We start from the raw sequence: 24,028 nt of genomic DNA, 5'->3' as shown, positions 1-24,028 counted from the left end.
ACATTGTCGAGGTCCTAATTTATCCTGGGAAAATTTGTGTTTTTTCCCCAAAGCATTCCATCAAACTGGCATCTACACTGTGTTTGTGGTGTAACGTACATTACCAAAAAAGTAACTGGTGATTATCACCACAGAAATTAAATGAAGAAAACATTCTTTAGAACATGGTTGGTTAAATTTTCCACTTTGTTTGAAAGAATTGCAATTATGGGTTATCTAAAGTGGACACCAAATAACAGAGCAGGCTCAACAAATGGCTGCCCGCTCTGTCATACAAATACTTCAGAATCAGTGAGTACATAAACAATGTTTTTCAAAGAGGAAATGAAACCAGCAGAGAGTGTGCAGTTCAGGGTGGACAGAGGCAGAGAATAGGCCCTGAGCTCTTAGGCTGCTCTGGAGAGCTCTGGAAAACACAAATGCTTCAAAGTTCATTAGGTTAAAATATTTATTACTTGGTTTGCAATAAAAAGGTAATATAAAACACTGCAGAAAATACTGCGGTAAAATTGGCAAGAGTAATGATGAACTAAAGCTGAATTCTGACCTGCAGGAAACAGATGTAGTGATGCTGACTTCAGGCAAAGTTTATCTAATTGCACTGGGTCTGAATTAACCCATAAATCCTTGGCATTGCTTTTCATGGTAACAGTTTTGTTCTAGTTATTATTAGGATCAAATTCACAGATTCACGTAAAATATTTTGGATGGCTTAACAGATACTTCCTATAGTAGCTCTGTTTTAATTAGTAAAACAGGAAGTCCTAAGATGGATTTAATCCTGAGTTAATAAGTCTTAATGACTAAACTTACTATCTGTTTTCATCCAAATGCATTTGAATGTAATATCCATGACTATCCCAAAAAGAAGACTCCACCCTGCTGATTTTATAATCAGCAAAAGTGAAAGAGTGATAAAGGTTTGAGCAAGGTATAAACTGACCAGTGGCACAAGAACAATGCAGCCCTTTCATGTATTTGCATGTGAAGAGCAAAAACTGTATTAAAGAGCCAGACAAACCACAATTCCTGTCTATTGTCTTGTACAGGCTGGAATTGGCCTCACCTTTTAGACAGATCTTCTCTGCTTCATTCATTTCTTGGGCATCAGAAGCACCTCTGAGCCAGACGAATGTACCTCTGTGCTGACTCTGTGCTGGAAGAGGCCCAGAGCTTATTCTCAAAAAAGGTCTTAAAATAGTCTATTTTGCCTTCCTCGTATGAGCAGATTCGGCCTGAATCATAGACCCACAGAACTACAGAACATTCCAGCCTGAGAGGCACCTCAAAAGATCATCCAATCCAACTTTTCTGGGCAAAAACACAAAGCGAGCTAGTACTTTGTCCAATCATATCTTGAAAACCTCCAGTGATGAGAACCTTGCCTCATCTCTAGGAGTTCATTTTCCAATGAATGGCTGTTCTCACTGCAAAAAAATGTGTTTATTCTATTGAAATGAAACATTTCCTTACACATATTGCCCTTTAGTCTTCTCCATGTAGCAACTTGTGATGAGTGTCTCCAATGTTTTGTAGATGACTTTTAGGTACTGAAAAACTGTGGTGATGTCCCCCTGGCTGTTCTCTTCTCCAGGGAGAAGAGACTTAACTCCTTCAAGTCTTTCCTCACAGGACAGATTGTCTAGCCCTTTGATGATACTGGTAGCCCTCTTTTGATTCCTCTCCTGTCTTTCTGTGTTATTTTTGAATTTTGGGGATCAGAACTGGACATAATACTCTGGGCGTGGCCTGATAGTCACTGAGTAGATAAGGGTTTTGGTGTCTCTGTCTCTGCTAGGTAATGCCCCTATGGATGCAGCCCTGTTTCTCAGCGGCGCTCCTGAGAATAAACTACAGACAGATTATAAGAAAGTGGGGAAATAAGTCTCTAAATAACAAGCTCTGAGTGAAATAACCAAAGAAAATCCCTTTCTAACTTGTGGTAGGACTGGTCATGCTTTCTTTCATGCTGCTAGAAATGCTTATGCATGTGAAATGTTGGCTTAAATAGGAGTTTTAATCAATGGCTTCAGCTGACTACATCAAGAAGTAAATTTACTGGTTTTGTTTTCCCTGCCACAATGTCATCATAGTATTTCTATTTTTTCAACTATGAAATGTAAGTGGAAACCATAACAAATTACATTGTCATGACGTGACATTGCTGAAAGCATTAATATATGTACTTTTTCTCCTGTTTATATAAGTTACAGTAATTTCACGACTATAAGGTACACCCTTTTGACTAAAATTTTTCCCCGATCCCGGAAGTGCACTTTATAGTCCGGTGCGCCTTATATGATGTACAAACTTGCAGCATTTACTACCCTGGAAGTGTGAGCTGCAATGGAGGGGCGGTGCCGTGGGAGTACTGAGTCGTGAGGGATGGGGTGGGAGCAGGTGGCCATGGCCAGCAGGAGCCGTGTGGGGAGGGACGGAACCAGCGCCAGCCCCGGCCTCCATGCGGGGAGAGAGGGAGGCGGCGCTGGCCCTGGACATGGTGCAGGGAAAGAAGGAGGCAGCGCCGGTTCCAGAGGCAGGCAGCGCTGGTCCTGTACGAGCCACGCAGGGAGAGAGCGGAGCGGCGCCGTGCCAACCCCGTGTGTGCTGCGTGGGTAGAAAGCGGAGCGGCACTGCCCCGGCCCCGTGCGTGCCGTGCGGGTGGAGAGTGGCGCCGTGCCGGCCCCGTACGAGCCACGCCGGGAGAGAGTGGAGCGGCGCCGACAACTGCCGCAGGGGGAGAGAGGAAAACGCCGCCACTGGCCCGGTGCAAGCTATGTGGGGAAGGGGGGAGCGGACAGCCACAGAAGCCGCAAGTCGCGGCCACCCTGAGCCAACCCACACCACAGGCAGACCTGAGCCACCCTGGACCGCCGCGAGCTGCGACCACCCTGAGCCCCGCCTTACCGGTCAGTGCCACAGGCAGGCAGGAGTGCTGAGGCTCACGGCATGGGGAGGGCGCCTGGGACTGCATTTAAAGGCTACACCATTCTGTGAAAAATGTTTGCAAATTGAGCACGACAGTAAACCTGCGATGGTGCGAATCTGTTATTAATTCACTACTTTGTTGCGCGCCTCGTGGCTCCTCGCTGCAAAAAAAAGTGCGCCTTATAGTCCAGTGTGCCTTATATGATCTACAAAGTTGCAAAATTCACTGACTACAGGGGGGTGCGCCTTATAGTCCAGTGCGCCTTATGGTTGTGAAATTACTGTATTAGAAAATAGGTATTGTTTGTGTTCTGTCAGAATGTTTTGAAGTTTGCTAAAGATTTAAAATTAAAAATAAGAACAAGTAATATAAAATTACATAAACAATAATTTATTATTTTATGACAAAAATGGATAAAATATTTTTCCTAGAGGTTTTCAATATTATGTGCGGATTTTATATACTTATATTTATTTAATTTTCTATTTAGTGACAAACTAAATTCACACTTGCCTCCATTGTATTTTCATATTATTCGTTATAACAGGTTTTCTTTTGAAAGGCCAGTGGTAGAGAACAATGCAATACACAGGAAAACCCACTTTTCCAGCAATATCTGGCTTTGTGCATTTATTATATTCAGATGTTTCTACTGCTTCCTTCTCCAATGCTATACTTAGCTATTATAGAGGAACTGATTTTCGTGGTCCTATCAAATATAAATCAAAGCACGGCATCAATTTTCTTAAGGTATTTCAGCAATTAGATTGCCAATGTAGACCATCTCTTCACTGGTGTTGGATTCGTGTACAGTAATATGCTATTTCTTAATTTAAAAACTGCAAAATAATCTGACTGATGGGAAATGTCCGCATGTGGGCATCCATCAAAGTTATTTGATATTTGGATCCAACTACCATAAAAATAGAATATAATCTGCATTCCTGATGCTTTATGTCTAGGAGGGCTAAATTCACTGGAACAAACATATGAGCATTACCTGTTTTGTAAGGTAATATAACAACATTATTGTTTCAGTGGAAGTACATGTTGTCAAACTTTCAGTCTATCAGTTGCAGGACTCCTAACACCAAATTAAATTTATAAATAATAACCTACAAAAGATTTTATTTTGTTGTTTTGACAGTGTTCTTCCATCAAGTCTTTCTTTTTTTGTAATCCCTAGAGATCACCAATACAACCTTCTTGACAAGCCCTTTGCTTTCAAGAAACCACTAATTAGGGCTTTTAGTTTTCACTTACAAAATAACTACAAAATTTTGTTACACGATATCCATACAGAAATTTCCTTTACCATATATTTTGACTTAATGTAAAAACTGGCAGTCTATAATCATCTTATGAGTTTTCTCTGCATCACAGATTACTTTTGCAATTGGGACATTATTTCTTTAAATTGAATGTGAGACATACCATGTTTAAAACTTACTATAATATTCGCCTGTCCAAATCAGTTTAATTTTAAGATTTTGTTGAGTAACTAACAAGTAAAATTAATATCTAAAAGTAACTTTTCCAGTTGTAGTTCTTTTTGAGACAAATCTGTGGTCAAGGAAGAAGATTATGTGGTAAAATCACAATGATATCCCAACATGGTTACAACTGAGATTATTTTTTTATGAAACAAGGGTGTATTTTTCTGTTAGAACAGAACAGCACTAGATGTATGTTAGGATATTTTGACATGTCAAATGTAGAAAAAGTCACTACTCCTTTAAAATAGGTGTCCAAATAGGCAGTTAGGAGTGTAATAATATCAATTCATGATTGACCTTCGAATCTGCATACCTACCTGCACACAGACATGAAGTCAGCAATGAAACACAAATTGGAGGGGGATGCTATTGCACTCTTAGGACAGTGAACTGCATTTTTTTGAGCTTGAAAGAAAACTGAAATTGTTTCTGACGTTCTCTCTTAGAAAAGTACCTTTGAGCAGGCTTTTACCTCAACCCAAGTAAAACTTGATCTTTTATGATCTTTTATCCTCTTAGGTTATTTCCTGACCTTCTTGGAACCAGTAAACAATATCACTGTAGTCCAGGGGCAAACAGCAATCCTCCACTGCAAGGTAGCAGGAAATCCATCTCCAAATGTCAGATGGCTAAAAAATGATGCTCCAGTGGTTCAGGAGCCAAGACGGATCATCATCAGAAAAACAGATTATGGCTCACGTCTGAGAATCCAGGATCTGGACACCACAGACACAGGATACTACCAGTGTGTGGCTTCAAATGGGATGAAGACAATAACTGCAACAGGAGTTTTGTTTGTCAGGCTTGGTGAGTTCCTGGCTTTTATGACTACCCAGACTGCTTTATAGACTAGGTATTAGTTTTAACCATAGTGTAATGAGAAATGAATTTGATGTTTTAAGAAAAATTCTCAGCACAAAAGAAAATAAAGTGAGTGCCTGAGGCCTCTCTCCCAGCACAGTACTTCTTAGTTGAACTTGATACCACTTTAGTGGTAGTAAAAGAAAGTAAATACAGATGTAGAGGTCTGTAAATACACAGCGAAGAAAAAGAATTAAAGATGTGCCAGTAAAAAGTACAAAAAGGTAACATTTCATTGCCTCGAGTTTTCACTCTGCTGCTGAAGTCAGTCTTGGAAAAAAAAAAAAAAACTGATGAGAAGAATGAGAGATGATTTTCTGTGTGATGTTCATAGTTCTGGGCCCATCCCTGTGAATATAATTTCTGTACTGCTGTGTGAAGTGTGGCCTCAAGTTCTGTCCTTTCACTTTTGAAGCTACACCACACCTTTCAAGAAGTGCTTATATTGCATTTTGGAGACTTCCAATCTGGAAGTCAATCTTTTATTTAGCTTGCCTTTGGAGCAATGGGAGAAAAAATTTTAGATGCATTTTTCTAAATTTTTATTTTTCTAATTTTGTAGTGTAAATAATTAATTCCACAGTTCAGTTTGTAGTGATTGAGTGTTGAAGTATTGAGTATTGAACCTTGCTCCTGCTGTCACAAAAGCTGGTCATCCCCTTGCCACATCCTAAATTCCAATACTAAGGCTTAGTTGGATTTTATTAAAAGGTAAGTGATGTGTTAAAATAACACCTTGTCTAACTGCCTGTGTTTTTATGGTGAAAAGTATTTTATGAAAGAAACTGAGTCCATTCAAGTTGCTGCTGGAGCAGACAGTAGATTAATGTGATTTTTATTTGTGACTTTGAAAATAACAGTATATAATTATGTTCAGGAATGCAGAGGGTTTTGTTTGGATCTTGAGATAAACCTTCCTTAAAGAGACAATTTCCTCTAGATTGCTATTGACTTTTTTTATTATATTGTCCTTGAGCTGAACTTGCTTGTTTTATGTTTGCAGGTCCAACAAACAGCCCAAATCACAATCTTCAGTAAGTACTCTTTGGAAAATTTCTTAATGTACGCTGACTACTTTTGCTCTGTTAGAATTTAGTTCATGAACTCAGTAAGTGCTGCCTGCAACCACAGTCATCTTGCTAAAAGTATCTAAATTGATCAAAAACTCACAGAATGGATGCAAATTTTAAGATAGAGGTAGTATTATGTTACGATGAATTTTGATTTGATTGACTGTTCTTGAGCAACTTCTGCTTGCTTATTTCATGTTTTGAACAAGCAAATTACCACAAAGTTGTGTTGAACAGCAATTGTTTACAGGGCAAGTATGGGCTAGAAAAATGTTTAAAAATGAGTGGGTAAAATGCTTAGGTTGCTGTGGTTGCAAATTTAGCCATGTTATATTGCTGTAACTTGAAGAGCCAAGTAAAACAAGACTAGAATCCTGTCACTGAGTAGCTAGGCAAAACCCCTGTTTGTTGTTACCATTTTGACTTGAGTGGTGATTTGGTGATTTCTGTAAGACACCTGGGCTTTCTTCCTGATTTATTATAGAGATGAAAAGAGAATCCAGAATGGTCTGGATTGGAAGGGACCTTAAAATCACCTAGTTCCAACCCTTCTGCCATGGGCAGGGACACCTTCCACTTTATCAGGTTTTTCCAAGTCCCATCCAACCTGGCCTTGAACACTTCAAGTAGTAAAGTATCCACAGCGTCTCAGGTCAGCCTGTTCCAGCTCTTCACCACCCCCTGCGTAAAGAATTTGTTTTTAGAATCTAATCTAAACCTGCCATTTTCCAGCTTAAAACCAGTGCCTCTAGTCCTGCACTATCCACCAGTATAAAAATCCTCCTCCTACCTTTTTATGAGAACCTTTTAAAACTGCACTGAGATCTCCCCAAAACCTTCTCTGTCTCTAACAACCCCAGGTCTCTCAGCCTCTCTTCACAGAGGGGTGCTCCAGCTCTCTGATCATGTTCAGGGCCTCCTCTGGACCCAGTCTAAGAGGTTCATACCTTTCTTGTGCTGAGGACCCCAGAGCTGGACCTAGGATTCCGCATGGGGTCTCATAAGGGTCATATAGAGTGATAAAATTGCCTCCTTCACCCTGCTGGACTGACTGCTTTGGATGCAGCCCAGGCTACAATCGTCCTTCTGGGCTGGGAGCTCACACTCTTGGGTCATGTCCAGCTTTTCATCCACAAGAGACTCCCAAGTCCCTCATCAAAGGGCTGTCTCAGTGACTTGACCTCCCAGTCTGGGTTCATGTCTGGGATTTCCCCAACCCCCTGAAGCACTTGGCACTTGAACTTGTAGAACTTCACGAGGTTCTCATGGACCCATTTCTCAAGTTTGTCCCTCTGTTATCCCAGTGGCACCTCTCAGCTTTGTGCCATCTTCAAACTTGCTGAGGGTGCTCTTGATCCCATTGTCTGTGTCATTGATGAAGATACTGAAGAGAACTGGTCCCGTGAGGAAGCCCTGAGGGGCACTGCTCATCACAGGCCTCCATCTGGACACAACGCCTTAGACCACAACTTTCTGGCTTCATCCACCCAGCTAGTTCCCTACCACTGAACAGTCTAAATCCTTGTCTCTCCAATTTGGAGATAACGATGTCACGTGAGAAGGTATCAAGAAGTCTAGATAGATGATATCTGTTGTCTTCTCTTATTGACTGTTGCGATCACTCTATACAAAATGCAAGTAATTAATTGTATTTCTGTTGGCTTCTCTAATATTTTCCAAGTGATTCTCCTGTACTGACAATGAACTTGTTAATATTTCACAAACACCAACATAAATAGAACATTTCAATTGATAGAGTGAAAAAAAGTGTTACTGCACATGTGACTTCCTCAAGCAGAAGTAAATTAGGGTTCCTAACACATCCTTAATCCTGGTTTTTCCTAGGTTTTTAATGCTTTGCTATGCAAGCTGTGCTGATTTGGAGCACTAAGTTAAATTGAAGAAATAACTGGGGAAAGTTTTTTTTTAAATCCTGTCATTTGGCTAATGGCACTTCACAGTGGGTCTTGTACTACTGGTATTGGAAACAGTAGTGTGCCATCACTGTTCTGGACCTGCCATTAAAAGGTGAAGTGAAGAGTACACTGCTGGTAGATTATTTTCTTTTTAATATGCACTAGATTGGAGGGAAACCTGAAACTTTTTTTCGGAAAAACGAGGTCAGGTCAAAGGTCTAGTGAGAAGTCATGAGGGTCTTATCATATGAGGCCCAGGAGCTTTCAGGGATTAGAGATTTTTGCCTTTATTGCATGCTTACTTCTGTTTCAATTTTTTAAAAAATCAGTTGTTCAGATAAAATACCATGTTTTGTTGGTATAATTATTTTATTTTCAGAAACTGAGAAGGATTTTTCAAAAACCCAGTAAGTTGCATGAAGTCATGGGGATCATTTTGTAAGCCAGAAAATAGGAAGGATGGAAAAAGGCAAAGGAATATCTAATTGCTTGGAAGGAGCTCTCATGGAACAAAGGACTCTTTCCATTTGCTGTCTGCACAGTACAGCCTCGCACTGTGAGAGGTATTGCTGCTGGTATTAGTGCCTCAAAAAAGACATGCTTCAGTGGAAACCTGAAACAAAACCATTGTAACTTGGTTTAAAATTATACTAGTGAATATTAAGGGATAAGAAACTTAACCTATGTAGATACTGTCTAGCAATTTTTATGCAGTCCATGCTGTTGATTCCTAGAATTAATTGGCAATTAAAGATTGACAGGGAGAAAATGTGTGTTATGCAGTCAGACTTGCCAGTGCAAAAAAGCATCAGATAATGAAGTTGAAGTGTTTTCATAAAAATCTAAATATAAAAACTTTCAACCAAATACATAGTCTTAAATCACTGTGGATTATTTGGAGATGTGTTTATTTTCTGTCAAGATCCATATGTGCAAAAATTTCTAGGATTTTTCTGTAGAAATGCAGAATTACAATCTGTTCTATTTATCAAAAGCATTAAAATTATCCAAAAATAGTAATTGATAATACAGATTAATTTACAAAGGAAATAAAGTCAAAACATGGTTAAAAAAAGTTTCTGATTAGCCTTTGTTGTCCAGAAGACTGTGCTACTAAAGGGTTGTTTTACTAAAGTACAACCCTTTAACAGTCCTTTCTCTCACTGCATTATTCTTTTACCTTTTGCATCATTGGTATTTTTAGTTTTGCCTGTCAAAAGTGAGACATTCTGCCTGTTCAGAAATACACAAAGATATGACTGTAAAATAAATATTTAACGAATACAGAGAACAACTTTTTTACCATCACTTAAAACAAAATAATGGGCATTAATATCTTGGAGTCTAGGAGCAGGGAGACAGAAACAGTTGTCTTTCCTTCAAGTATTGTTTTTAGAAATAAAATCATTCTAAAAGACTGTGTGTTCTCTAGTCTAATATATTTTTTTTTTAAATTGAATGTTTGATTAACTTTTAGCCATTGGGCAAATACTTGTTTTGAAGCAATTTAACTATACTAGTGCTACCTTGAAGGGAGCTTGGGATGGGAGATATCTAATATTTGAATATTCAGTTTGTTGGCTCTTGAGGGCTTCTGGAAAATCTGATGAGGCCTTTGTGAAGTGAGGAAGGCACACAGAATGCAGACAGAGAGGAATGCCCCTAAGCTCAATCCTTGCCATGTGTATGGGAAATATCTCTGCTGTCACTGCTGCACTTTTCATTATGTGACCTTTCTGAAATCTGCTCAGGATGCCAGGAGCTGAACATTTCCTTCCAGAACCCCATGCAGAGGAACTGGGCTTCCCAAGAAACTTTGAGAAGTCCCTGTTTTATTGAACTCTGATCAGTTATCCATTTACAGCCTTTGATACCTCTGTGCTGGATGTTTAGGTGAAATAGGTAGGAACAAACACTGCTACCAAATAGGAACAATCATCACTTTGTGGAGGAATTTTTGAGATATTAATTATTCAGAATAAATTTGCATATTCTTATGCCTGATTTTCAAGTAGTGTACTACAACAGTAAATTTTTAAAAAATTGTTCCATTGAAGAAAAGTGATGTAGAGAATTTTCTGTTGAGAAAAACAATTGTAGTTAGGAAAAAATAATTCTTTCAAACAGTGAAAAACAGAATATCTGAAAACCAGTAACGTGGCTATGTTAAAACTACAAGGAGGAGGCTGGGCTCCTGAGCAATTTGTTCTCAATGGTCTACATATCCCAAAGCACACCTTTTCTGTGACTCCAAAGGAAAATTTCGGCATGATGTGAGGGGTGCTTGTATATCTTTATGGCAGAACCAAATTCATTTTTATCATGTAACAAACTTTCATGTAATTACAAGATGGAAAAGACAATATAAGGTCTTGGGAAAGAAGGTAGAAAGCAGTGGATGGATCATCAGAGCACTTCACCCTCAGGCCACTTCCCTGCCCTAAACTGGGGTCTTCCAGGTAAAATACAGTAGCTGAGGGGGAAAATAGTTTTTGTAAACTGAATCTCTCTGGCAAACCAAAGGTATCTCACATCACACTAAAAAGAAAGAATACTTTCCTTATCATCAAATAGCAACACCACTTGTGTCTTCCTCCTTTCCTGAGGTGTTATGGCAAATTTCTTTGGTCTCAATGTAGTTTAGCCACAGATAGAATTGTTAATCTTGTAAATTATACAGGATTATCTTAAAATTCACATAAACAGATGGTATTTTAAAACAATACGAGGTTGTTTCAACTCAGAATTTAGAGTATTTATTCAGGCCCACAAGAACCAGGTGTTTGATGATGTGCTGCCTCCAGGATGACATGCACGCCTTTTGTTTCATCAAAATATTAATGTGGCTGAGACGACCATATTTGAACTATGTATGTTTTTTAAGATGCTTGTGGTAATGTTGAAATGTTGAAGTTACATAATAAGCTCATACTTGAGTTTTCATTTCCTGTTTTAATCAAGGAAAAAAAAAGAATTTTGTGATTAAAACACTGGACTGTAATTTCAGAAGTCTGGGTTTAATTTCTGACTGTACTCCTGTCTCTGTGTGTGATTGCAGCAAGTTGTTTAACCTTTGTCTCTCTGTGTTTTGTACATCAAATAGAGATGGTGGATCTTGGGAATTTTTTGCCTTCCTCTGCTATGGGATGAGATTATTTCAAAATGTTTCGGGTACGTTCTTCTCCCCATAAAGCATGGAATGTTATCCTGTTTTATGAACGAGGAACTGAGGCGCAGATTATCTTGGGCTGGTCTACATTAAACAGCATGTGTTTGTCTTGGCAGATTTCCTGACTCCCTGACAATCCAATTTGGGGATCTGGCTGAAACATGCTGCAATTCCCTCCTAGCCCCTCTGTGTCAGTTTCCTTTTTTTTCTCTCAAGTCTGAGGGGGAGGCTGTATTTCACCCTCCTGTGGGTTTGGGGCTCCTTTCAGGGGATTTTGATCCACAATCTCAGATCTGTTTTTGACTTCATCATTTTAAATGTCCTGTGACAGTCCTTCAGGCCAAGACAGGAAATTTGGAGGAAGGACAGAAGTAAAAGCAAGGTTGCACTAAATTTTTTCTCTTATCTATTTTAGAGTGCAATTTTTCAATTTTTCCTCTAGTTATATAGGATACAACCTAGAAAGGCTCAGAAGTTTATGACATCACAAATGAACATATAACTAAAATTTATACTCTTGTTCTGCCCAGAGATATAGGGTGCACTCAGAGGAAGCTGACAGTCTATCTTGTAATAAAACCTGATTTTTTAATCTTAATGTTACCCATGTGTTTCAAAAAATGCTTTTTTCTTCCTTATTTTTAACCCCAGAACATGTGTAATTCAAGGCAGAGTTAAAGAGCAGTGGGAATACAGGTTTGGGTTGCTTTGCACACACCAGATGACAACTTCTTCCCACATGACATTGTTTCCTAAATTTTAATCTTCCGCTTAAATGCTTTCTAATCACAAGGAAATAAATGATGAACAATCTCATGCATTTTATATTATTTAGTGATAGAAGTAAAAACTCAATGTGCTTACAAGGTTGATGAATTTTAAGAGCCACATTTGTATTTAAATACCATCTAAATTTAAATACATACCATCTTGGAGTAGACACAAGTGTCTGTATTCCTGCAACTTTTTATCTGGGGATGCCTTTAAAAGTGTTAGGATTTTTTCCTTTCTGTTAGAGGAAGAGAAGAATTGAATAAAGAATTTTAAAGGAAATATGTAGGGAGAAAAAGGGATAATAGTTTGTTTCAATCCATTATGCTCACTAACCCATGTTATTCAGAACCAAAAATAGCCAAGCATATGCACAGGTGATTAAGAATAAATCTTCATTAAAGTTTTACCTTCTTTTTGTTACTGTATAAATCAAATTGTGTAAATTAAAGTGTAATGCAGATGCACTGCTTTACTGAGAGAGACTGGTGGCAAAGACAAAAAAAAAATCTTTAGAACTTGACCTGTAGTTGGGCCAGGTTTCTAAATGCCTTAGGAAGAAGTAGTGTTTAATTAAATTTCTTACAATTAAGCTAACTAGGGGTTAAATGTAGGAAGCACTTGTTATTAGCAGTACTGTCACGATACTTTAAAATGGGTTAGATCAAGCATTGTACTGAATGTAATTCATTATATGTACGGCTACAAGGGGCTACACCCAACAACACAAAGGCTTGCTTTCCTGAGAGTTATTTTTTCAAAATTTAGACCTTTAGCTTGTGTATGAATATTTAAGGGAATTGGTATTTTCTGTGGGTGAGAGTTCACTCACAGCCTGCCTATTGGGAGAGCCTTCTTCCTACTCTGCAGAGCAGTGGCTAGGTTTCTGATAGCCAAAAAAGCCCAGACTGTCATATCAGGCAAGCTGTAAGGTGGAACTCAAGCTGTGTAATCCATGGCAAAAAGCTAGTTTACAGATCTTTGTAAATATGTGACCCCAACACGCCCTCTTCCAGCAAATTCCAGATCCGCAGCTGGTGCTCAGATTTTAGCAGCTCAGAGAAACTATTTGTGTTAAACTACCAATGAAGTTGCAAGCAAAGACACTTGTTATTCCCTTTAAGGATATATGTAAATTGATATTCAAAGTAGTAACGGCCCTTGGGCTTTTGGCAAGCAGCTACTGCAGCTGTTGGACATCCCTGATACAACCAGCAATCTTTAGTGTGTTTAGATTTTACTTCTTCCCTCTATCCCTCCCCTACTCTCATTTGTTCAGTAGCTTAAATGGCTTTCAAAGTATTTATTGTATGTCTTACAAAAGGACAGTTATATGTCCCTGAGACTTCCTGTAGGCATTTGATGCCACATTGAGTTTAATTAGAGTTCCTTAGGATGCTGAATAGCCTCTAAGTGCATACAAGGAAAGCGTGAATGTTGTAGTTAGGCATGAAGATAAAGGAACACTATTCTAATGAAAAGTAGGTAATTTAACAAAATGAGATAATGCTGGAACACCACACCATAAATCATCCTTTCAATTTTTATGGCTTTATGGTTAGATTTTCCCTACTTTTGTATAATTATGTTCTCTATTTCAGTTTGAAAGAGCCAAAAAAACTATATGCAGATAATCTAGTGTACTTGAGAAGAAGTCAAACAGATGGTACGAACCAATAATATTTGAACAATTCTATTCAAAACTAAATAACATTAACAGTTATGGAAGGAATTGTTTTTTGAGAAGAAGAATGAAAATTCAGTATGGAAATCTGCTCTGTTAAATTGGTACTGCTTTGTTACGTCTAAAATCTGAAGTGTTTGAGGTAATACTACTCTAAAAGTAGGGCTGCAAGAAGCATGTGTTACACTCCTCAAAAAGCTTAATCTTCAGCAACTGATTTCTCATTTTGTTCACTCTATTAATGACATAGTAGAGGCAAAGGATTACCTTAGATGGGATGCAAACAATGGTATATCACAGAATCTTTGCTTTTATAAATATTTGTTCACACACATACACGTACTTCCACCCATCCCAAGTTTACCCAGCAGTTCAATTTGCATGCCAGAAAACATTTTTCTCCTGCCTCGCTGTGCTTTCCTTCAAGCTGGGAAATGTCTCCTAACTTTAGCAGGCTGACCTGCATATAGAAATTTTTATACTTTTATATGACTCAGTTTTGCAGAAAAAACATTCTTTTTTTCTGCCTGCCTAATCACAATAAAGTAGTTCTATATTGCAAAATAACTAGCAGAGGAGTAAACACACTAGAATAGAATAGAATAGAATAGAATAGAATAGAATAGAATAGAATAGAATAGAATAGAATAGAATACGATACGATGCAATGTAATACAATACAATACAATAGCATATAATGCAATGCAGTTCATTGCAACATAATAAAATACAGTAGCTCCAGATGGCAGGGACCTACAATGATAATTTATTCCAGCTTCCTGATCATTCCATGGGTTGACAAAACTTAAAACCCAGGATTAAGACCATTGTTCAAACGTCTCATTTTAAGGCACAAGGCATTGATCACCACTTTAGGGAGCCTGTTTAGGCTTGACCACCCTCTTGGTAAGGAAATGTTTCCTAATGTCCATTTGGAACCTCTCCTGATGCAGCTTTGAGCCATTCTCGCATGTACTGTGGCTGAACCCCAGGGAGAAGAGACCAGCACTTCCCTCTCCTCCTCCCCTTCTCAGGAAGCCATAGAGAAGAGTGAGGTCATCCCCTTCTGTCCAAAGGCAACCAAATCTAAAATCCTCAACCTCTCCTCATGGTATATTGCTTCCAGCTCTTTCACCAGCTCTGTTGTCTTCCTCTGGACCATTCCAGGACCTTCCCACCCTTGTTAGCCTGTGGGGCCCAGCTCTGCCCACAGGACTCAGGGTGAGGCTGCACCATGGCTGAATCCAGCAGGATGATCCCAATCACAGCTGGTGATGTTGTGTCTGATGCACCCCGGGATGGGGTTTGCCCTCCTGGTTGCCCGGGCACACACTGCTGATCACCCTGAGCTGCTGCCAACCAGAACCCTCAGATCCCTTCTGCAGGGCTGCTTCCCAGCCATAGAATCATTTAAGTAGGAAAAGATCCTTAAGGTCATTGAATCCAACCATAAAATGCTACATTACATGAAAAACATATTCTCAGCTCAAATATCTACTAAATTATGCAGGAATTTCAACCTTAGAGCTAAGGCATGCTTTGGTGTAGGCCATGTTACGGAGCTGAAGCTGTAGTCACTTTTCAGGTTGGAGCTGCTGTGGTGATATTCCTTTGTAGATAGCTGCAAAACTGCATTTTCATACTGCCTTGGTAATTAATGTAGAAAAGACAACCTCAGTGTGTAATGAAGTTTAGTTGCTTTTTTTTTTTTTTTTAATCAGATTGAGGAATGGAGAGCCAAACAAAAATGTAACACAAAATCAATAGTTTCAGGATTCAGATGCTCCATCAAGAACGTGCTGTTTGTTTGTGCTGTTAGATCATTGTAACTTTATATACTCTGTGGTTCAGACTGGCAGATATATCAGTATATGCAGGATCTCCATTTTTAAGCATTAAGAACTAAATGCTGAAATACTAAACTTGGGGAAGCATTTGTTTTCCTAATTGAATTTGCCACGTTTTGATTCGTGAACAGTTTATTAATGTTACACCCGATTACATTAATTTACAGAGCTGTGGTGTTGGTACAATTGCTACTCGTAGAGTATCAAGCTAATGATGTTTGCATAACATCATGTGTGTGCCATCTGAAAATAAATTAATCCTGACTTTGGAATATGAGCCATTTTGCCTGTTAAACAATGCAGCCAGCATCCACTATTATACTGTGGAAAGATTTAAACAGAAAAATATGACAATCTGGAATTAATTGGTTATACACAGGGAAAAAAAAAGAAAAATAAGTAAGGAGTCTTTGAAAATACATATGATAAACATTCAGTAAGTAATTTCAAGTCCAAAGAAAGAAATGTAAGGGCAGTTACCTTTGGGATTACGTCAAGGTTGGATGAACGCCCCAGCCACCCAGCAGTTTTGGGTGATTCAGGGTGCTTTTACCCCAGCTCCAGAGAAGGGAAGCTACAGAGCCAAAGTTTGCTCATTTCCACCCTCTTCCGGTGACTGAAGTAGAAGAGTGTCTGTTTATTTTTAATTTTTGAGAACTCCAGAGGCCTTGACTGAAACTGGCATAGAATTTCCTGTGGAGAAAAAGCTGATTTTCCTAATTTGGAAAAAACCAACAAATCTATTATGTGAAATTATGACAACACACCAAAATTATTTGATGAATTCTGGATTCCATAGCCATGCTAGCCAGACCTCAGCTGCTGGAACCAGATGACAAGCGGATAACATAACCTTAATAATAGACTGCTGTCTCCAGTACAGACCAGCCCACAAGACAAGGCACATCCTTACTCATCCATTGACAGTAAAATTATTAGGTTTTGCTCCAGATTTGAGGGAGATGTGTGCTTCCCTGGTGGTAGCCACTGTATGCATCCCTACCCTGCCTCTTCATCCCCCTTCCACAGTCCCCTTACTCCCGGGCCCTCCACAAACTCCTCATGCCAGCGCCTCAGTTGATTAGGAGATAACCATGGGTGCCAAGCAGTTTTCTTTTGTCACACACAGGTGCAAAGCCTGCTGTAGACAGAGTATTTGAAGAATAGGTGCACTCTTATTGATGGGGCTGATGAGTGCATTAAGGTGGAAATTACATAAAGGCTGGACAAATTCAGGCAGTGCTTCATGGGAATAGACAAAGGTCTGCTCCAAGACTCATGACTGCTCAATAGAAAGACAATGGGATAGCTTCAGAATCAAGTGGCTGCTCCTTCCATTAGTAATGGCTGTGTTTGGGGTTTTAATTTATTTTTTTCTAAAGAGAAACAAAATATTTAAAAATTCCTTGTCATTATTTTTTGAAACATCTAATAATTTCCTTAAAAGTGAAAAAAAAAAAAAAAGTCAAAAATTTTCTTTGAACTGTGGAAAGAAAGTTTCAACTCAAATAAGCCCTATCAAAGACAAGATATGATAATTGTCTAGGAAGTGTTCACAGACTCTAACTTTCTGCAACATTGCCTAGAATTATTTCATATTGCATCCATTAAAAGTAGCAGAGAAACTGACAAATAGATTGTTGCTTAGATGTTTTAAAGGCGTACAGTAGTTTCACGAATACAAGCCGCACGGAGTATAAGCCGCACTCCCGGTGCATCGACAATGTTGCTGTCTTTGTCAATAAATAAGCCGCACCCAGAATATTAGCCGTACTTTCGTTCGTAGTGAGAATCCGTGCGCAGCTTTCACAAATTGGCCAATTAGTAACAGGATCGCGGCATAGTGGGGTTTACTGGCTCGGGGCAGGGCCAGGCAGGCTCGGCTCGCTCATGGTTGCCGACGGGGCCGGATGGCCCAGCTCGGCGCCACGGCTCGGCGGGGCTGGCCGGGTGGTGCTGCCGCCGCCGCCGGGCTCACTGGCCCCCCTCTCCCGTCAGCACCGCCCCGCTGCCGCGTTTGCTCGCCCTGCCGGCAGGACAGCCACCGCCGCCGCCGCCGCAGCCAGGCTCGCCGGCCGCCCCGCGCTGCGTTGGCTTGCCAGGCCGGCAGGGCTGCCACCGCTGCCAGGCTCGCCAGCCGCCCCCTCCCGTCTGCACCGCCGCCACATTTGCTCGCCCTGGCCGGCACTGCAGGCCCCCACACCGCCGGGCTCCCCCACGCTGCTGGCCCCGATTCTGCTGGGCTTCCCCCGCTGCCAGGCAGCCCCACCCGCTGGGCTTCTTGCTTCTGCCATGCTCCCCAGTTCTCCCGGGCTCCCCCGCCCTGCTGGTCCGCGCTCTGCCGCTCCCCCTGCCCCACCCTGCTGGCCCAGGCTCTGCCGCCCACCCCCCACACTGCTGGCCCCGCCTCTGCCAGGCTTTCCCACCTCAGCCGGGGCCGGCTGGGCTCCAGCTTGGCTTGGGGCTGCCGTGGGCTCTCACTTCCGTGTTGGCAGCTTTTAGAATATTGTTCATGTGTTAGCCGCCCTCGAATATTAGCCGCACTTCCGGGTTTCCACCACAATTTTGGTCAAATTGGTGCGGCTTGTATTCGTGAAATTACTGTAATTTAGTCAAGTTTTACAAGAAGATGGAATATGCTAATTTTTCCTTAAGACTGGAAAACTGACACTTCAGTATTATATGTTCATAAATACTTGATGTTTCTGTAGTTTTAATGAAAGTGTTCTGCAAAAGACTGAAGATGCACACTTCTACATATAATTATGTAGCAAATTTATAGCTGATGCTATGATAATTTCTAGCTGTTTTACAAAGCTCTCTGCTATCAGATGTATAATCTCTCTGATAACTGAGATTAGTTCTGTTTTTAAAAAAACAGAAAAAAGTAGGAGGAAAAAAAGTTATTCCAGTACAGTTTTTTCATTTTTCATTTGCTCGTAGTCTTCTAGAAATGATCACATTTTTAATGCCATAGTCAGATAAAACATTTTTAATTCTGAAAAAAAATTAATAATGACTTTTGACTTCTTTTTGAAAAAAAGTTTTAATTTTTAAACCTCAAATACAAAACCAGGAGGCACTTTGTAGAAAGCTTATATTCCCCATCATTCAAGGAAAAGGAGAAAAACTACTGAAATGAAAAGCTTAAGATATTCCATAGGATTTCATTTTTTTGTTTTAAATTATTACTTTGTCCTTTTTTAACCTCCTCTTCTCTTTGGACTTTTATAACTTGCAGTTTTCATCTATGCTTTCACAGTCTTTTCTCTCAAGACTTTCTACTTCTTACCTGTCTTCCTGGCATATATATACAAAGTTCTGTCAGTGGATTTAAATCAAATGAACTATAGTAAATCTCAATGCATTAATGCCCACCTGAAAATTGAAAGGAGTTTGTAAAAGAAAGAGGCTACCATATTGAGCTTATCCCTGGTGGCATTTAAAGAATGGGGTCAGGATCACACCAGACAGGGTCAGAGTAGCCTGGTGGGAGGTGGGCTGCTCTTCTCTCACCCCTTCCCAGGGTGGGAAGGGACCCCAGTTCCCCCTTGGTGAGGTTAGATATCCCATCCTCCCCTCCCTCAGCACCGCAGGTATCAAAGTTCTTTTCACCTTCTCCTGCATGGTTTTCCCACCTTCCCTGGTAGCTGACATGATCTGTAAGCTCTGTCCCCAGTCGCATCGCTCCTTTGCTGAAGCCCAGCTACCCAGGCGGAGCTGCCTGCACTGAGCCCAAGGCACGAGCATCCCCATTGCTGGAGTCCTCTCTGAGCTGCCCAGGATGGCCCCTGACAGCTCTGCTTGCTGCCTGATACAGCAGCAGTTTTAATGATATTTTTGGCTGGTGGGCTATTCTAAATGCTTTTGGAGTGGATCTGTGTGTAGTCACTCACTCAGGGTGGCATGGCAGGATGAGGATGGATAACAGTTAAGAATTTTGCTTTCCTCTGTCAGCAGAGAGAAAAGGGAGCTACTTGTAAGAGGCTCTTCAGAGAGGGTCTGTTGGCCCTGCTCACTTGGATATGTCAGAGAAAGACAATTTATTACATAGTCATAACACACTGAGAGGGATAACATGTCTTGAAAAAAGGGGTGGAGAAGAAAGTTCATAATTGCTTCTTTGGTGAGTGAGAAGCTGGAATGCTGCATGGCCAGATTCGTGTTCTCATGTGTTGAAATTAGTTTTCTGAAGGTTTTTCTTTTCAAATTTTCACTAACCATGGTTGTAACAGAAATGTTTCTGTTAAAAGTGTTTGACACTCAGCAAAACAGATCTGCAGCCTTCCCTGGATTGCCAGCTGATTCATGTGATTTCAAGATTTCATCCCAATGTGCTAACACCTATGAAAGCAGAAGGAGGATTTACAAAAATGTCCTTTGAGTAAAGTGAAAGAGAGAGTTTGGAGGCAGAAGTTAGAATGTTGTTGGCAGAATATTAGATCATCTGTTTGAAGCTACATGTGTTAATCAAGAGGGTTGTGGTTGGTTATACAGCTAGGGACAATCCTCTGTTTCTTGCAGAAATTCAGAACATTGATGTCCCTGTTTAGTTTTGCTTCCTTGACTTTTTTACCCAGCTTAAAAGTAGTAAAATCAATCCTGCCATCTGTCTATACTTCTGTGTGTGCTGAATTTGGAATTTTTTGGTACACTGAAAACTTTCCTAAAGATGTAAAGCAATAATAAATACCTGAAAAAACCCCCAAAATAATAAATAATAATAAGAAATACCTGAATACCAAGAAACCATAGCAGCATGCAGTGTTATCTAATGAGCAACCTGCTGCAGTTTTTTTGTGTTCTTTTATCTTGTATATGTTTGCCTGTGAGGGTTGTTTTTCATTTTATAGGAGTAATGGTGGGTGAGTGTGTGAAAGTAAGGAAGGCAGCACCATTTTCCTTTGGTTTTATCCACTTCAATAATTGATTGTATAATATTTTACCAAGGACACAGCTCATCTAAGAGTGCTGACGCCCACTTAAGGCAATGATTATTGAGGAGACCAATTTGGGACATGAGTCAGTGAAGGTCTGTGATTAAATTCTTTTGATGTTCTCTCCCTTTCTTGTTTTTACATGATTTTTAATATTTAGTAGTAAAAGAATTCTCCTCCTACAGTAATATTACAATATATGTTTAAAACTTTATTTTGACTATATCTTAGAGAGACTCTTCAGAACTTGAGTTTTGCATTTAAAAATACTGATTTCATAATCCATTTTGGTGGTATTTTCAATAACCTACATATTAGGGTGTTTTAAAGTTTACAAGTTGCTCTTTGACAAAAAAAAGAAGCCTTCTCTTTAGTTTGTCACAAATGTTAGGTGTATTTGTAGGTGTGTTTTTACTAATGACATTTCAATTAGTTTCTTTATCTATTAGCCAGCTTAAAATGCCCTCTCAGGTCGTATTGTTCATATGAAAAAATCCACAATCTGGTAGAACGAGTAGACTAAATATCAAATGTTATTTTTCACTGATCTTAGGCATTGAATATGGAGTTTCAGTTTACCCTGTGTTTTTTTAGTAACTAGTAGATAAATATTCAAATCAAATGCAACACAATTGTTCTGTTCAGTAATTGGAACTTTCAGTAAATTTTTTAAGGAATTCTATGATATACTACTTTTCAGATAAAAAGCAGGAAATATTTGTCCATGTTGCATGTTAAATGTAAAGGAATCATGCTTTTTGGGTCTGTTGTTACACTCAATAAGCATCTGGTAGCAGAAGTCACGGGCCATATCCATTGTGAGTGTAAATTGTCATAGGCCCATTAACTTCAACTGAGCTATGACTATTTACACAAATTCCCCTGCCCATTAGTTTTTTATTTTTTAACACTGCACTCCCCTTCTTTTCTGATAGTATTTCTTACATTCCTTTAGTGCAAAGGAAAAGTTTGACTGCATTCTAAGCATTTAGTATTCTAAGTCTCTCTTTGAGGAATTAAGTGCATCAGTGTGGATTTCCTGAAATCTCAGGAGCACTGATCCTTAGATGCAGGTGAAGTTGTGCAAACAATGATTTTAAGTGCCGGAAAGGTGGGTTGTTTGCAGAAACCTTTGGTCAGAGGATGACACTGTTTGTTTAGAGAATGGCTACAGGTAGGGCAGGAGGCCAGTGCCCTCCTCCTATGGTGTGGGTGCAGGGTAACCTCCATTCAGGCCAGCAGTCAAGCTGTCCCTGCTACCATTAGTTTCTTGGCTTCAACAGGATGGACATGAATATGCATGTGTGGAGTTTTCAGTGCCTTATGGTTTGTGAGTTTGGGGTTTTTTGAGGTTTTCCTGTACACCTGGTTTTCAAAACTACACTAAAACCAAAAACCTACTTGTGTGTGTTACTGAATTTCTGCCCTGTGTTATGAGTGATGTCAGAAGCACCTGGCATTAGCCTAGCCCTTCAATGCATAGTAATAGTTCAAACCACGCTTTCTAAAAACTATGGGTTTTTTCCTCCATCAAATATTTATACCCCAATTTTGTTGGTTTAAATGTCAGTAATAAAACTTCCACTGATGGTGTGTGCCCAGTGGAGGCCTATGAGAATGAGCAATTTTAATAAAAGACAACATTTCTTGAAAATTTTTCTTAATGCTGAAACAATAAATTGAGTGTTATATTTGATATTTTCTCTGAAGGTGAATATACAAACCTGACCAGAAGGTACCAAGTATTTTTCTATGGTAACATAAATATATATTCATTATGTTTTTGACCAGAGGCAAATATTATAGGTGTGATATGGCATATGACAAAGGTAACATTTTTCTGTTCTCTCAGATTTCATCTGTGGCCTGTTGAGGGAGGGGATATTTGGGGATGTAAAATAAATTTAACCGTTGAAAAGTGATCCTCTTGTGAACAGACTTTGCTCCCTAGCATTAGGATATGATATGATACATGCCAAGAGTAAGGCTAATGCATTAAGAGGACTGTGGTGCAACATTATAAGATGTCCTGATTTTGAGATTCAGTATAAGCAAACCATGAATATATAGGTTTGTATGTATCTACACACATATATATGTGTAAAAACCCAAAAAATACCTTACTTTTTTACTGCAGCCCTCTGTAATGCCCTTCCCAGTCAGAAAGATTTGCCTCTCTGTGATTAAACATGGACCCTTTATTCCTTTATTCTTTTTAGCACTGTAGGTAATTTAATTTCTGTGTTTTATATTTATGAAGTAGCCACACACTGGGCTAAGTGAACTCATAATCTGAAATATGATGCCTGTCCTTTTCCCTCTGATCTTAATGTCCATCATTATCCATCTCATTACACAGCTTCTGACATTAGTTATCAAGTTGTAACTATCAAAAATCTTGACATCCCAACAACTGTACACCAAATGTTATATTTCTCTAAGAATAGCAAATAGGCTGACATAAATAATTTGTCCTTTCCTTCATCTGTCAGAGTCTGTGGTTTTCTGTGCACTTGTCCTTTCTTTGCCATTCTACTTGTAATGGAAGATTAGGTGGAGGTCTAACATTGTCAGTATTTAACAGTTCTTGATTAAAAGCTACTTAATCCCTGGACAACATGGAAGAGAGTCAAAGCTTCAGGTATATTTATTGTAGGAAATTTTATGGGAAATTTTAATTGCATTTTGTTTACTTGTGGGAAACTTCTGTAACAAAGTTTCTACTACCTTTTAAAAGCTAGCCTTTGGAATATCCTGCTGTAGTCTATGAACTGGCTTATGTTGTTTACTTTGGTAAAGTGCAGGTTGAGAATATGTCTGTCCATATAACTGCTAGGGTAAGCTACTGGGGTGTTATTAAATTAAGGTGGTTTTTTTTTCAGTGTATTCAATTGAAAAACTCATTCTTTCTGAGTTTTCTGGAGAATTTCTGAGTTTATTTCTAGGGCTGGGGCACGGTGTTTTATCTCTTCTATTTTCAGGAAAATAGTTTTAACTTAGATGTTTCTGCTGTCTTTGTAAGTAAAACTTGTGGTATGCAAAAGGGTCTCACTAGTAAATGGATATCTGGTACCTCTCAGTTTCGTAATTACTTCAGTGAATCCTTGCTAAAAACTAACTCTTAAAGCTTCTTGTGTTTTCTCTGTTTCAGAGGAAAACCACAAGGCCTGTTTTTACTGTGCTTTCAGGGACACTAAATGCATACTGAAAATGCTCATCAGATTTAGGTGCTTCAGAAGGTGATTTTAGTGTTAAACAGTTTCCATGGTTGCCTTGTTTGTACTGTGACTCTTTTGTTTCATATATCCTCCAGTCTGTTCAGCTGCATAGTTGCAAACAATAGGTGGT

General features: G+C 39.4%; 1 protein-coding gene across 1 annotated transcript in view; it reads left to right on the top strand.

Moving 5' to 3' along the window:
- The window catches only part of ROR2 (receptor tyrosine kinase like orphan receptor 2), a 152,309-nt gene that overhangs the window by 110,398 nt on the left and 17,883 nt on the right, over window positions 1–24,028 (top strand). Inside the window, exons 3-4 of the mRNA XM_033086343.1 lie at window positions 4,945–5,232; window positions 6,290–6,320. Of these exons, the coding sequence (XP_032942234.1) occupies window positions 4,945–5,232; window positions 6,290–6,320 (319 nt within the window). The remainder of the gene's footprint in view (window positions 1–4,944; window positions 5,233–6,289; window positions 6,321–24,028) is intronic.

This window comes from Catharus ustulatus, chromosome Z, assembly GCF_009819885.2.
Source record: "Catharus ustulatus isolate bCatUst1 chromosome Z, bCatUst1.pri.v2, whole genome shotgun sequence".
In the NCBI taxonomy this organism is placed as follows: domain Eukaryota; kingdom Metazoa; phylum Chordata; class Aves; order Passeriformes; family Turdidae; genus Catharus; species Catharus ustulatus.
The sequence above is the reverse complement of the archived record's forward strand: the minus strand, read 5'-3'. Positions and strand labels throughout refer to the sequence as shown.